Source organism: Gambusia affinis, linkage group LG15, assembly GCF_019740435.1.
Source record: "Gambusia affinis linkage group LG15, SWU_Gaff_1.0, whole genome shotgun sequence".
Classification (NCBI taxonomy): Eukaryota; Metazoa; Chordata; class Actinopteri; order Cyprinodontiformes; family Poeciliidae; genus Gambusia; species Gambusia affinis.
The window spans coordinates 26,155,506-26,172,172 of NC_057882.1; the positions used below are offsets into that span (position 1 = coordinate 26,155,506).

Here is a 16,667-nt window from a genome sequence, read left to right on the forward strand (position 1 = left end):
GGAGCAAAAACTGTCGCAGCCGAGTTTCATTCAAAATAACTCCGGTTACTTTACAGAGACCCAGTGGGAAATGCAAGAGCTAAGATGACGGTCTAACTGTGACGCAGTGAAAATATTCAGTTAACTTGTCATAAAATGAGCCGACAACTTCAAGAACAACAATTAGTTTGATTGTTTCTGACAGGAACCTCAATTTTAAACCATTAGATTTTGACCTGATTTAGGCCGGATTCACACCAACCCGTTTAGCCCGATTCAACCCGACCCGACCCGCTTCGACCCGACCCGCTTCAACCCGACCCGCCTCGACCCGACCCGTTTCAACCCGACCCGACCCGCTTCAATTCGACCCGCCTCGACCCATTTCAACCCGGCCCGATCAGAGGTCAATGATAATTGACCTCTGACCTCTGGTCCTCCAAACCTCCGTCTGGGTTTGGTTTGAATGTAAACACCAAGCGGACCAGAGACCGCTCCTAAAGCAGGAAGTGGACTACAGCGCAGGGCATTCTGGGTAAATCCAACCAAAGCTAACGTGCTAGCCTAGCGCTAGCAGCAGAAATGTCTCCTGGTCTTCAGCCAAAGACTAAAGAGAAATCCTCCAACACTAAAATCTGACGCCTCCATCTTGTTTCCATCTGGTGAAGAAGGAAGTTGCTCTCAGTGTCTTCAGAGGTTTTTGTGTGGTTTCCTTCAGTGGTTGTTGGTGCAGCGCCCCCACAGGCCAGGAGGGGAACAGGTTGGTTTGACTCAGAACCACAGCAGATGATGGAGTTCTGGTTCCAGTAGAACCGGGTCGACCGGACTGAAGGAGGAAAATCATCTTTCATAATAATAAATACGATAAATTCAGATCTGCACTAAATGTTAAATCACAACGGTAAAACACATCCAGACTCTGCTTACTGATAATATATTTATTTTCATTGCCACACTTTATTTTCTCCTTACACACACACTTCCTGTAATGCAAGGCTACAAACCTTAAAGTTGAACATTATTTACAACAGATTGATGGGCCAAAGGAATTGATCAGCAGGTATTTTAAATAGCAGCTACCTGAATGAGATGATTAATGATGAAACTTCTGTAGGTTTTATAGCTCAACTGTTCCAGTTATTGACACTTTCCTCCCGGGTCCGCTTCAACCCGAAGAGGACCGATGGAAACTTTACACGCTGCTGAAACTCGATGCTGAGCGTCAGACACCTGAGAGAAACTAAAGGTCAAGGCACAAAATACAAACCAAAGCTGGATTTAAAATTTTCTCCAGGATGTTTCTCGTTAACACTGCTGGTGGTAGAAAATGTCTGGATGTATAAAACGCAGTGACAGTTTGTCTCCTCTTCACCCAAACTGTTTGTGTTTACATTAGTAAACTGTGATAACTAGCAGTCTGGTCTGGTTGTGCTTTATCTCCATTTCTAGTCGTCCCTGTTTGTCTTCTCACCCATATCTGTCCATCTGGCTCTGTTATGAAATCCCATCTTTCTGTTTATTTTGCTTCTTTTTCTTCCACCTGGCCGCAAAGGGGATAAGAACTGCAACTTGACGCGGCATGCATGCTGGGATACGGTCACAAAAATTGTGTTTCCATGACAAATAAGTCGGTGTTTGTGTTTGGTTTGCTGCTGCTGTTTTCACCAGGGTCGATTTACGTGTCCGACTCTGCTGTCCATTATCAGTGATATATATATAGTATGCTGCTCTCGGTGTGCCGTCTCTGTGTTTGTCTTTGCATGCCATATGTGTTCATCTCACTCTGTCAGTGTGTGTGTGTGTGTGTGTGTGGGTGTTGTGTGTCAAGCCATCTGTTCCCTGTCGGGTCTGGTCCTGCCTCTTCCTCTGTGTTTTCAGAGACGAAGATCCACCTTTACTCTCTTTGAAGTAGAAGGTTATTAGCTCCAGGTAAACATCGATAAATTTAATTCTTTCTAATATTGTAAAACAAAAATCATGTCAATGGAGTTGACGTTTAAAGCTTTCGGCTTGTTTGCTTCCTCTAAATACATATTTCTCATGTGACATCACACTTCCAGTCTTAAAGGGCCAGTATTGTGATTTCCAGGCTGTTCTATTACATAATCCAGTAACTGTTACCTTCAGTTGTTGTAAACATGCTTATGTTTATCAAATAGGACTTTACAACAAGTTTTACTTCCAGATTCCTGTTTGAATTTGGGCCTCTGTCTCTTTAAAAACTCCTGCTGTTTCTGAAGCTGCGCCTCCAGGAGGTCGTCCCAACATGGCTCCTCTATTAACGCTTTAACGTTTTTACCAGCGCTGCTCTGAGCTGCAGCTCCTCTAATGAGCTCAGCAGCTGTTTGCTGATTGCTTTTGGCTAGTCTGGAGGAGCTGAGTGGGGGAGGAGCTTTGAAGGCGGAGCTAGGTCCACCCAAGTGTTTTAACAGCCGAATGGTTGCCATGGAGATTAAAGGACTATTCAAACATGTAAAAAAAATCAAAGCAACACTCCAGGAAAATCATTATAACATAATGCAAAGCTAAAAGATAGAAGTCAATTTTACATGGCACTGCCCCTTTAAATCTGATTTTCTGAAACCTGCAGATACTGTTTGAAGTAAAATAACGTATTTAGTGTGAAACGTGTCTCTCTGGTTTCTAACCCGAGCCATAACCGTAGCGACCTTCCACCAGGTGACATGTGGGTGTTTCTCTTCCTCCTTCCTCCCTCTGATCTGATCTGCTGTCGTTTCCTTCTTCACACCTCTTCCCCGTTTCTTGTTTTCTCCTTCGTCACCTATTCCCTCCCTGAGCTCTCCTGATTCCTGCAGAGGCATGCTGCGTCATGGAAAGAGCCGCTGTGTGTGTGTGTGTGTGTGTGTGTGTGTGTGTGTGATAGCTGGTGTTAAACGCACCCTAACAGCACCTCCTGCTGTCCTGTTGTCGGATTATTACTGACGGTTTAGGATTTACAGGAGAGACTTTTTCTCTGAAACCTCCTCTGTGGTATTTCAGGTATTTTGGGAGCACTGCAGGCTTACAACAAGAATTTAGTTAAAAAGGAAAACAACAACAAAACAAATTAATACAACAAATATTTAGTAAGCTGAGCAACTAAAGCTGCTTTGTTAATACTTTTAATAATGATACAGTAGGAGTATCATTTTTGGGTTCTCTGCCCACCTCTGCATTTCATAAGTTTTAATCGCTGGTTATATTTCTAGCACCAATATTGAAGAAATTGTTAGCTAATATGCAATTTCCCCCTGGAGATTAGTAAGGTATATTTTATTCTGTAGTAATGAAGCTGAGTAGAAATGTGATTCGTCTCTGTTTTTCTCTCCTGTCAGGTTTGTCCAAGTCGTTTCCGTTAGAAAGCTCTCTGTTCGACAGCTGGCTGGCCAAGTCGGTCCAGATCACCGCGGACGACATGCTGAGCCAGTGGGCTCTGGACGGCCAGCACAACGACAAAAGCAGCAGCCTGCTGTCCGACCAGGTACGGTGGGAAATGTTTTCTACAAAAATTAAACAGCTTTTTATTTTAATAAATGACAACAGGAAGGAGATCATTTCTAAAGATGTTTTGGCTTTTATAAAAATTATTTTAATAAAATGTCATGTTATTTGACATTAATTTATTTTGTAATCTTTACAATCAATAACTAATCATCAACAATTAGTTATTGGTTAATCCAGTGTCACTGTGTGTGCACTGTAAAACAGAAATCCCAGGGAAGTAATTTAAACTGAAATGTTGCCACAAAAACTCAAAAGGTCATGATGGGTTCTGATCAGAAAACAACAAAAATGGTTTGAATTGTCACAAGTTTATGAATGAAGTCAATATATATGTAATGTAGATATATATAAGTCACTACATATGATGCTAGCTACATGAATTTTATTAGAGGTTGAGATTTGGGCTGGATTTATGGAGTTGGACCCGTTTTGCAATGTTTCTGCACTGCAAAAACACAAAATCTTACCAAGTAATTTTGGTCTAGTTTCCAGAACAAATATCTCAGTAAACTTGAAATAAAACAAAACTTATAAGTAACTTTCAAGCAAGAAATGGGAGTTTGTCTTAAGTGAATAATTCCTTAAGATTGATGAAAAAGTTCCAGTTTCATTGGCACATTATTTCACTTTTCCCATGTCATCAATGGAACAACCTGCCAATTGAACTGGAACTTTTTCATCAATATTATTAAAATAAGATTATATTTCTTGCTTGAAAGTTATTTCTAAGTTGGTTTAGTCTTCAAGTGTATTATATTTGCTCGAAACTGAACAAAAATTTCTTGGTGAGATTTTGTGTTTTTGCTGGAAACTTTCAGATCTGGCAACCCTGCTGACAACAGGAAGATCCTTCTGTGATATTTCTGGAGTTAAATGTGTTAGTCATGCAGCGTTTTCCCTCTGTTGATCGACTTATTTATGGTTCTTCCATCTCAACCAATTTTCTCCTGCTGATCCGGTTCCTCTCTTCCTCCAGCTGATGCAGGGCGAGGAAAGCCTCCTGAACCTCATGATGGAGAACTCTATGCAGTCGGCGTGGAAGACGCCTCAGCTGGGCCGGAAACCCAGAGGAAGCAGCAAGCCTCGTTCTCGAAGGCCGAGCGGCGCCGGCGTCCAGCGGGTGTTCGGGTCGGCCGCGTCCAGCAGCCCGTCCACAGCCAAGGACTTCTGGGAAAAATCCAGCCACGCTGGCCGCCGAGGGGTGAAGTCCAGAAGCTCGTCCAAGGGGGGTCACCACCACCAGACCAGGAGCTGCGACCCGAACGGCGACCCGCCGCCACAGCCGCCCATCTCCAAGATGGATTCCTGTCACATCTCGGAGGAGCGTGGCCGCTGGGACAGCGTCCACATGGCAACCGGTTTCATGGCGAGCGCCGCCCCTTCGCCAGCCTCCAGTCCAGGAGGCACAGGGCCTGACGCCGGGGCCGTCCTGCGGGGGTCGCGGCCCCGCCCGGCCCGGCGGGGTAAAGCGAGGTCCAGGGTCGAGGAACTGGACTCCATGGACCTGCCGCTCACAGGGAAAGGCACATTGCTGCTGGACGCCGCCGCAGAGACTGATGGGTACTTCTCCGATGGAGAGAGCGATTTGGAAACGCGGTCCGGCGGACGAAAGCTTCGGCTGCCACAGCTGCATCCTGCCAACGAGGATCTACTGAGGAGGAGCGTCCTGGCGTCCTAAACAAAGCAACGGCAACTGAGCAGCCTTGTCAAACCAAATCCGTGGTATGGAGCAGCGTCCCAGCTCTGACTGCCTGGTCTTCTGAATGTAGCTGTATGCCGACCGTACAGTAAAGCTTCTCCACTGGACCGCAGCTCGCTCCTCATACTATAGGAAACAAAACATTCGTCTTTTGTATATTTCTAACTCATCTGGTTGTGGCCATTAGTCTGTAGTTTGCGTCAGACTTGGGAACAAACACTTTGGGGCATTACTCTTCTTACTCACACTGGTTCCAGGGTATGGTTTAAGGTCCGAGCTGCATCCAACGAGTTTTCCTCAAAATATTCAGACGATTTCATAGCAGAGCTGGCATGAATATGTGCAGAGGGCAGCACAGGACAGCATGTTCTCAGCCTTTAAAAGCACAATAACTAGTCAGTCGAGCTGTCATAGAAGCACTTGAGAGTAAAACAAAAGCTCTTTCAGGGCCGGGGTCGATTTCAGACGCTGATTTTCTCATTTTCATCCCTTAAAAGCAGAAATATTACAGATGATTGATCCCGTCGTTGTGTCAGACACAAACTCACACAAACACTCATCGCAGTATGGTATAAATCAGGGGTGTCCAAAGTGCGGCCTTGGGACCATTTGTGGCCCTTGGATTAATTTTGTGTGGCCCCGGCTGCAATTGAAGAACGGCATAAATGTGGGCATTTAATACTTTCAGTAATTTTTATCACCTTAAACATCGTATGTTACTAGTTCACCATGTTTTACTTTTGTTACTGAGAATAAAGTAAAAACGTTTTATAGGTTTATAAAATGGAAAACAAGTTGAAAAAGTTAAATAACTTTCACGTTTACCTTAATATTGTGCACGTAAAAGAAAGAATTCACATTGAAATCTTATGCATTTTTAATTGTGGGGGGAAAAAAAACATTTTATCCCCTGAATATTTTCTGCTTGGGGAGTTTGGCCCCTCGGTCCAAAAAGTTTGGACACCCCTGGTATAAGTACTTAATCCAATCTTTCTCCATTGCTGTCAAATTCTTCCTAAATCAATTCTACCCCCTAAATCTTTACAAAAATATCAGCAGAGAAACGTTGTGCCTTGCGTCACTTCCTGTGACCTCCCCACAAAACAATCAGTGAGTGAATCAATCAGCCTCTCAATCCAAATTTGTAACAATCAGAGCAAAATAAAATCCCGACAGATTGGTTGCCATGTAGCCACTAGGTGTCTTCACCATAATGATTGAATAGTGCCTAAAAAAACAACAACAAAAAAAACCAAACATGCAGCATTTGCCATTTTTGTAACCAATGCATCTGCGGCACTTTGCGAAGCAGAGCTGCCTACTGTTACGAGCCGCCCCTGAATGCATCACAGCAGCAGAGAGCCTTTAAAAACAAGAGCTTGGCCAAGTTACACCATGTTCCAGCTTTCAGGAGTCTTGCAAGATATTTGTTGCTCAAGTTTGATCTCCTTCAAGCTTTTCTCCTTCAGGTCTGAGCCCATTTCAGCCTGGTGGTTTTACAATTCAAATACCACCCAAGAAAATCTACATTTTATTGTGAATTTGTGAATCAAAGTTTATTCAACTTGAGACGTCAGTAGAATCACAGAATATCATTTCTGCAGCACCCTTGAAAAGCAGCTCAAACTACTGATTTATGTTTATATTCAGTCTTCCTGGTGTAAGCAGTAATTTCAGTTCTCCGTGTTTATGTAAGAAAAAGTTTATAGTAATGTTATAAAGCAAAGAAAATACTTAAGAACCTTAAAACATAGTCCTCACCCAAACTTTGAGATTTCCAAAAGACTAGAAATATATTTAAATCTAGCTTAAAATACTAAAACAATCAAACTTTGTTACATTTTGAACTCCAATGGAAATCAAAACCAATTGGGAAGAGATAAATCCATTACTACTGTAGACCACCTCCAAAAATACCTGAAGCTACAGATTTTACTAGTTTAAACATTAAATCTACCTTAATATTTACAGCAGAAACCTATCTACATCCATCCATCCATCCATCCATCTTCTTCCTTTTATCCGGGTCGGGTCGTGGATAACATGTAATTGTCAGCAGCTTCAGAAGGGAGGCCCAGTCTTCCCTCTCCAGTCTCTTCTTCCAGCTCCTCCAGGAATCCCAAGGCGTTCCCAGGAATCCCAAGGCGTTCCCAGGAATACCAAGGCGTTCCCAGGCCAGCAGAGAGACATCGTCCCTCCAGCGTGTCCTGGGTTTCCCCTCCTCCTGGTGGGACATGAACTCCTCACCAGGGAGGCGTCCAGGAGGCATCCTGACCAGATGCTCCTCAACTGGCCCCTCTCGATGTGAAGGAGCAGCAGCTCTACTCTGAGTCCCTCCTGGATCACTGAGCTTCTCTCTCTAAGGGAGAGCCCAGACACCCTATGGAGAAAACCCATTTTGGTCGCTTGTATCCGTGATCTTGTTCTTTCGGTCATGACCCAAAGCTCATGACCATAGATGAGGGTGGGAACGTAGATCGACCGGTAAATCGAGAGCTTCGCTTTTTGGTTCAGCTCTCTCTTCACCACAACGGACCGGTACAGCGCCCGCTTGACGGCAGACGCTGCACCAATCCGCCTGTCGATCTCCCGCTCCCTTCTTCCCCCATTCGTGAACAAGATCCCGAGATACTTGAACTCCTCCACTTGGGGCAGGACACCCCCCCTGACCTGGAGAAGGCACTCTACCCTTTTCCGGCTCAAGACCATGGCCTCGGATTTGGAGGCACTGATCGCCATCCCAGCCGCTTCACACTCGGCTGTGAACCGCTCCAGTGAGAGCTGCAGATCAGCCAATCAGCACCAAGGAAGTTGAATGGTGCGCCTGGATTGGTTGCTTTGTAAACGTCAGCCAATAGCGTGTCACAACAATTATTTTTTATGCTTTATTAAAACTATTTTTCAAACATTTCACTGATTCAGAAGATAAATTACAGTGGATCCCAAACTTTTCAGGGAGTTTTCTGCAAAGTATTTGCAGGAACCTCACCGATGTGTAGAGAATAAAACAATGTTTATTATTCTCAATGTTTAAGCTTCCTAAGCTACTTTTTAAAAATGAGGAGCAAAACAACTTCCCACAATACAGGCTGGTGTTTACAAAGTATCCAATCAAGAACGCTGTTCCTGTTCATTGGTGTGAAGATGTTAGCTTCCCCTGCGCGTATATTTGCTGCTTGCACCATTAAAATCTTCATTATTAGAGGAACTGTCCAGGATTTTAGCTAATTGTTGCGGTTCAAGTCAATTCCAACTGATTTAAGTTGTTGTAGATGAAACGTATCAGAATAAATTGGTTAGTTCAGGTCATTATGTGTGTCTATGCAGTTTTCCATGTTGTTTTTTTGGGGGGGGATTAGCAGATTATCACACCAGCACAGCGTTCTGATCAAACCAGACTTGGCCAAGCTCCTGCAGCAAAAGGCTCTACTGCAAAAACCGTAAACTATCAAAGATGAAGCATGAATCAGCGTCCCGCACTCCTGAGTTCCCAAACTGAGCTACGTCTCGTTTTACTGCAGATTCGCACATCTTACCATACAGAGTCGTATTTTCTACTCAAGAAGCTGTTTGTGGTATTCTCAGGGGTTATAGAAAAACTTTTAAAAAGAATTAAGACAAGATTTAAAAATAAAAAAAAACATGTATGTAAAATTATATATAATACACACATATATCTATGTAAGGTGAGGTATGTTTAAAAAGTTTGTTTGGCAAGAGTCAGTTTGATTTCCAACACCACTACTACTGAGCAAGTGTCTTCTGTAAGTGTGAGCTCCAGGCCCGGTTTCAACGGCTCTGATTTCACAGATCATGGATCAGGATGAAGGCTGTCCTGACCAACACAAATCAATCAGATCGATTGATTAGAGCAAGCTGCTTGAGCCGGGCCTGACACACAGCCTTTAAGTAGAGATCTCTGTCCATCCTGCTCTGTTTTATTTCACTTTGTTTTCTGTAGACACATTCTGACTGGTGTTAAGGAACGACCATGCCAAAGAACAGATCTGTGTATCAAGGCAACATATTTCTATCTTGTCTGCACACACACACACACACACACACACACACACACACACACACACACACACACACACACACACACACACACACACACACACACACACACTCTGTCTCTGGACTGTAACGTAAAGTGAGTTTGATAAAGTGTTGGAAGGTTTTGGTCACTTAACACAGATTTCCAACACGTAGCTGGTCTAACAGGGTTACAAAGCAACAGATGAATAGTTTTCTATGGATGTGTGGTTCTGACTCCTTCAGAGAGAAACCCAGAGTTTATGACAAGCGATGGCACTGTGTCCTTTTCGTTCTTCAGGGGATTTACACGGCTGTGCTCTATTGTGAAAATGTCTCTACTCAGAGTTTCTGAATTCATGCCGTAGCCTGGAGGAAGTTGGACTTCTGCTGCGTCTCAGACACGACGACGTGTCTCTGAAGTGACGATGCTCATTCCAGCCTCATGCGTCACCCAGACATATTAATGTAATCTTGGTTTCAGTATTCAGAGTAGCCTAATGTTGTAGACGGTGGTTTTAGATGAGGCCTGTACGGCCTCCACATGTAGTTGCAGACGCTGAGGCTGCACAGAACAGACAGAAGAAATCAAACCTGAAACCAATCAGCAAATATTTTAACCCTTTGCTGTGCAGCCTCAGCAATCAAACCTGGTTTATTATTCTGTATTTACAGTGTGGCTTCAATGCCCTCTCCTTCCGCTTCATAGATGCTGTAGACTGGGCTCTTTATTATTTTTCACTAACATTCAGCTTCAACTTGTGGTATGCCGGTGCGGCCGCTGGCTCACAACTCCAAATGTGATCTTTGAGTTTTGCAACTCTGACAACAGAAATGCACATTTTCTACATTTTTGTGGGTTAGTTCTGTGAAAGTTTGGTCCATTAGAAGAAGAATCAGTAAAGCAAACAAGTATTTGGAATAAATCCGTATTATAATGTGCTTGTCACTTTAAATTTTTGTCAATTTTTCACTAAAAATACAACAGCCGACTCAATATTACACAAGTAGGCTGTTGTATTTTAGACTCTTCTTTGCAATTTCAATATCTGACACATTTATATAGCAAAGATTTGATTTATTGTGTGAAGTAAGAGTAAAAAAAATTAGGCATGCCAAATGAATACTGTTATATGGACTAAAGCTGCAACTGATTATTTTAATAATTGATTATTAATTTTTCAGATTGTACAGATTAAATTTGTTAATACAATATTAGAAATGCATTAAAAGATGCAAATAACAAATTCAATTCCTTTTTGTTAAATAAGAAATAAACATTTAGGGTTCTCTGGAGGAACAGCTTTACTAAAGCTGTGAAGCTAAAGCTGAAGTTTTTGCTTCACTGAACACAGTGAAACAAGAGTCAACGTTGTTTTGATCTACAATGCTAAATGTTTATAGATTTTTTACAGTTTTGTCGTATTTACAACTCTGACTGTTAACTGGAGTACATAGACTCAAAAAAGAAATTTACTGAGGGAACAAGTAATGATGACTAAATTAGTTAATTATTTCAATTATTGATTAATCACAATTAATCAGATTAATCTTTTCAGACCTTTTTTTTGGCCAAATTTCACCCTCAAATATTGATATAAATGACAACATAAAATAAACTGCTGGCTCAAAACCACATGACAGCAGGTCAGAAAAAACATCGACTTTGAAGCGTCTCAGGGGGAAAACAATGAAAAGCTGGTAAAGGCCAGCGCCTGTTGCTGCAGGTAATGGCAATTTTTCCTGCTGTTTGATTAATCTGTTGCAAAACTCAGAAGAGATGTCTCTCCACCAGTTGGTTTTCTTACAAAGAAACCAAATCCTGAGGGAAATGACTCCACCATGTGACCCCACCTGCATACCACTGGACTCTTACACAATATTCACAGTTACAATAATGTATTATACTGTTCAACTAATAGCTACATTTTCATGTTCAGTGTTTTTAAAAAGCCTTTGCAGACTTTTTATTTGGTTGGTAATGCTTAGTTGTATCAAACTGGAAAGCTGACTCATTATCTGCTTCCACTGGTTTTACTGGCGCTTTGCTCTCCTTTCCAGTTAAAGTTAAAACTTTAAAATTTCAACATCCACAACAGCTGTGCAGATCAGAACTTCGTCCTAAAACAGCTGCTGTGGAGGAATAGACAGGAGGTCAGAGAGATGTCAGGTGGCGTAAAGTGAGTTTTTAGTCAACTTGATAGAAAACCTTAAAAGATTTTATATTATAGATACAACTAAATACTCACTACTCTTATCTTCTTTAACTGCTTCTTCTTAAATGTGATGCATTTAATGGTTAGGCAGCTTCACAAATTTATGTTATGAATGAAGGTTTATTTGCAAAACACGGAAAAGTGGAATATCACTCAATAAAATTAAAATGGACAAGATTTTACACTATCAATCAATCAATCAATCAAATTTTATTTGTGTAGCACATTTCAGCAGCAAGGCATTTCAAAGTGCTGTAAAACCTTGCAAATAAAGGTTAATAAAGATATTTAACCTTTATTTCAGCAGGAATTGTTTGATTTTCCTACTGAAATAAAAGGTTCAATGTTGATTTTTCTCCCTTTAAAAGGAGAAAAGGAGTAAATACCACAAAGTTGACATTTGTGTTTGGAAATAATTTAACCATTAAGGTTAGCAGCTGCCTTACTGTTTTATTTTACATAAATATTACTTAATGGAGAATTCATTTGTAGTAAAGATGCACCAAAACATAGAGGCTGTATTTTTAAATCCCAGAGAAAAGTGAATTACCAAGATTATCTCCATTTATGAATCAAAGAATATACAGCTAACATTTTTATCATTTTCTTTTATTTTAAAATCTACATTCTTAGTTTGGTCCATTTAAAAATTTTAGCCTTAAAATGATTTACTTCAAACTGTAGATGATCAGTTGGATCAGATGCGGGGGTTAGGGTTAGGGTTGGGTTAGGGTTAGGGTTGGGTTAGGGTTAGGGCAGGCTCCACCACTCTATCGTCTTTAAACAAACTATTTTCTCTCCATGGCAGCTTTTTACACTAAAGCTCTGATCTGCACAATCAGAGCACCTTACTGCATCATTTTCCTTCCCATCACCAGCAAACCAGCGTTTCCGCCTCTCAGCCCTCCATCCTGGTTTGTTCCTCCACTCCTGCTCTACACAGCGATCAGCTTTTCACTTTCCTTCAGAAACATATTCTACTCACAAAAAGCCAGAAGAAATGTGAACATCAGTAGCTATAAGGTCAAATGCTGACAGCAGCAGACGGGTTTAAGGAGGTAAAACATTTGCTCTGCTTCATTCTCACTCAGACATGTGGAAGAACTGAAGCCAGAAAAACAGAACAAGTTGTTCTCTCTGTGTTGTGTTTGCAGCCTTTCCACGGTCAAGTTAGCACACGGCTAATATGAACAACACATGCAACTTTTTAAGCTTTATCTGCTCTCACTGATGCTCCTCGTTTGCAAAGTGCAACAATCAAATCAAGCAAGCACTAAAGGAACGGGAAACATCAGCGGGATGTCAAACTCACTTATTTTTGGCCATATTGAGATTATAAATGTCTGGTTCTGGTAAAATGTATTGATAAAATCCTTACCAAACCTCTAAAATATGAATAAACAGCCACCTCTGCGCTCGATGCGTACTCCTTAAAGTTAAATACTCAATTTTCTAATCTGAGATCAAAAGTCAGAATCAGAAAAATTGGAGAATTTTAAATTTTTTCAGAATCCTTCAATTTTTTCTCAGAATTGATTATTCCCTTCAGAATTCTTAATTTTCTCAGAATTATAAATATTTATCTTAGAAGATTAAAGTCAGAATTTTCTTTTCTTTGACCCGAATCATCCTCTGTTGAAAACTATTATTTGATTGATAAAATACTATTTCAGCAAACGGTTAGTTCTAGGTTCTGTTTACATGTCCATCTGGGCCACATAAAACTTTACAGCGGGCCATATTTGGCCCGTGGGCCTTGAGTTTGACACTTGGATTATAAGAGCCATTAATCTAAAAGAATTAAACTGTCAAACTGGGGCCATTTATTGATTTTAGACGTTTTATAGACGCTGATATCAGATCCTCATCTTATTGTTCTAGCTGAGACGTTACACCGTGAATCTAGTGAAAAATGACAGATATGGTCAATCTAGGTTATGCATCTTATCTGATACTTAAAGGAAACATATTATGCAAAATTCACATTTTGAATGTTTTTGTTCTTCCATTTGTGTCTCAACTGCTTCTAAAAACAAACCAAGCACTTAAAAACATTTATTGGTAATAAGTTAATGTTTACTAATGTCTGGAAGACAAGACATTTCAAAAACTTCCCAGTTGTTAAGTCACATTCAGTGAGCCCACCCGTTACCTAGCAACCCCAATGAGCCCAGCCTGATACTCCATTCCCAGTTGATCTCCAGCCAGTTTGGTCAGCTGGTTTTTCTGCTGTATGTGCTGTACAATGGCTGCTGGAAAAACAAGTTTTGTTGTTGACTCACCATTCAGAAACCAGTTGCTGCATTCTGGTTGGTTGTGCAGGAGGCTCCACTTCCTCTTTTCAAAGATGTATGGTTGTGTAATTGTACATCTGAGGCCCTAAAACAGTGGAGCCCAAAGTGGGTCCCTGAGGGCCGACATCCTCCATGTTTTAGTCTCTCCCTGGTTTAACGCACCTGGATCCAGTGATGGCTCATTAGAGGCCTAAGAAGAACATTGACCTGCTGAAAAGGTTGTTGGTGCCACCAGGGAGGGAACTAGAACATGTAGGATGCCGGAGCTCCAGGACCCACTTTGGGGACCCCCGCCCTAAAACATCTCCTTCTGGAACTGATTAGACTGAAATCTCATTATCTAACAATAGTTTAGTGCAAAAACTTATTGAACATGTTTGTATGGGCCAATTCTAACTTGTGAGGAAGCAGAGTAGATCACCTTTAAATGCAAATTATTTGTTCCCCACATATTGGACAGTTCATTTAACTTTCCTTTATATATAAAAACTACCACTGGGATCCATTTGCAGTGGATACTGAGGCTCCACAGAATAGAACTATAACCCAAAGTTTATTATTCCGGTTTGCTTCAGTTGCTATGCAATCTAAGAAGTCAAGTCAATAATGGTTACGTAAAGCATGTTTAATATCAGAGAGAACTTTTCATCCATCTTAGTCTTTAAAAGTAGATATATAATTTTAAAGAACACCAATAATTTAATTTACATAGTTTGTCCTGCATTTTGTTGATTGTAGTAGATTCCAGGTAAAGAGTAAAAACCAAAATATTTACACCTAAAGTATAAAAGATTTAGAAGTTATTTTCTAGTGTACAAGTAAAAACCATTTGGTAACCTTGGTTAGAGTTGGGTTTCCCTACAACAGACAGTGAGTTTAATGTAACCAGTGCATAATATTGGATGTAGAGAGGTGCAACATGAGCACTCTTCAGGTTTAAATGCAATTCATATAAAAAACAATATTTGTAATGCAAGTAAGCTCCTTTATTGATATTTCTTGCAATTTTATCGCTTTTCTTCATTTCCTTCAGGATTATTTTAAGCATTGCCCTAATCTATTTCCTTAACATCTGTAGCACTAAAATCAGTTTACTTTCCCAGTTTTAGACTGAAAACTTCAATCTTTCCCATTTTCTGTCCTGCTTCACAAAAAGTACAAAATCAATGCATAAAATTTTAATTATGACAATCATTTAATTTATTGTACTAACATTAAAAATGAAATTGACCATGGGGGCACAAGGGAGAGTCCATTTTGTTTCCTGAAAATGTGTTTTGCATAAAAGGCAAAACCTGGACCAGACTAATGACACATTACTGTCAGTACTTTTATTTCCAGAGCTCAGCTTTATTTTCCTTCTTGGCATCTCCTCGCAGTGCAGAACAGACACTTTGTGACTCATTAATCATAGAAACACTCGCTCTTCTCTCCTTGACCTATAAATTAAGTTTTCTCCCTCAGGTTTAAAACCTGATGAAACAACAATTTTGCTGAATTTTTGCCTTGCAAAATTCTTTCAAGGACTTTTGAATTTTCTAATGAAGCGTTTGCTGGGGTCCTTTTAACAAACTCCAGTTGCTGAGGTCAGATTTATTGATCGCTCCCTTCTTCTACAAAACTCGACGGTTTTCATCCTTTTTTTCCCGCGCCTCTTGAATCCAAATCATTCAATAAAAGCAGAGCTGCACAGGATGGCCTCCTCCTGCTGTCGTATTTGTCCTTATGAAGGTGTTCAAGTTTCTGCTGTCACCATTTCTCCTCCACTCCGCATCAGTTCTTCAATACAATAATATGAATGTTGCAGGAGTTAATCCTTCTGTATTCTTTGTTTCAAAGAATGTTGTGCCATTTGTGAATAGCAAAAAGAACTATTGAACATATATGAAAAAGAAGAGCTATTTTAAATTATTTTTGGCTTTTTTTGCTATATTTATTTTATTGTATTAGAATCTTATTTGTAGGAGGGAAACAAAAAAAATCAAAAACTGTATTTTTCATTAGTGCAAAAAACCTATTTTCTTCCTTTTTGTACAATTTCAATGTTTTAAGCGAGACTTTAAAAAGCAATATGATGATGATGACAATGTTTCCTGTGACTGTAACTGCATGCTGTTTGTGTTGCCTTAATAATGGCTGCATCCCACTATGTCCAACCCTTCTGCTGTCCTTTCCTCAAAAATCAACCCAACCTCCAAAAGGATTTCCAGTCCCATCTGATCTAGTGCAGACCAGTCCAATCCAGTCCAGTGCAGTCAATAAAGCAGTGCTTTCTGTGTACACAAAACTCTCTGCCTCTCTTTTCATCACACTCTTTCCTCATCATTCAACCAAAACAGTTTCTGTGACTCTTATTAAAACTCAACAGACAGAAATGTTAGAGCTGCTGAAGCCACATCATTGAATTAAATCTCAGTTTGTTGCTCATCTCTGCATCAGAGCAGCAGATTGAACTCATCCTGCAGGGCCGGTCCAAGGCTGCATGAGGCCTGGGGCAGAATCTGACTTAGGGGCCCCTCTTGCTGCTAAAACATCAGCAGCTCTAACAGCTTCTGAGTTGATTTAATCTGGGAGGAGGGAGGAGATTAACTGGCCAACCTGAAAACAATCAGTTATAATTATAGTTTATTCATTTGCATTTGTGAACAAACAGCTCAAACTCACAGATTAAACTCACAGCATCAGATTGTTGCTATGGTAACAACAATCTGACTATGAAGACTGGTCTTTGAATTTTTATAATGTAAACGTGCCAGCTCCTTAAAATCTTGCATATAAATGTTATTTATATATAAATTATATATGCTGAAACCATTAAATCAAGTTTAGCAGCACTGATCATCTCAAACTAATGTTACATTTATGTATCTGTGGTTTGTGTTGAAATATTAGCATTTCTGGCCCCTGAAGCCCTGGGGGCCTGATGGAGCTGCTGACTTA

At 40.6% G+C, this 16,667-nt stretch overlaps 1 protein-coding gene across 3 annotated transcripts in view; it reads left to right on the top strand.

The window, feature by feature from the left end:
• Positions 1-16,009, top strand: part of jade2 (jade family PHD finger 2) — a 150,537-nt gene extending 134,528 nt beyond the window's left edge. For all 3 annotated transcript variants that reach the window (XM_044140396.1, XM_044140398.1, XM_044140397.1), the window contains exons 13-14: positions 3,315-3,460; positions 4,460-16,009. In XM_044140396.1, coding sequence (XP_043996331.1) covers positions 3,315-3,460; positions 4,460-5,161 — 848 coding nt within the window. In that variant the 3' untranslated portion in view covers positions 5,162-16,009. The remainder of the gene's footprint in view (positions 1-3,314; positions 3,461-4,459) is intronic.
• The last annotated feature ends 658 nt before the right edge of the window (positions 16,010-16,667 follow it).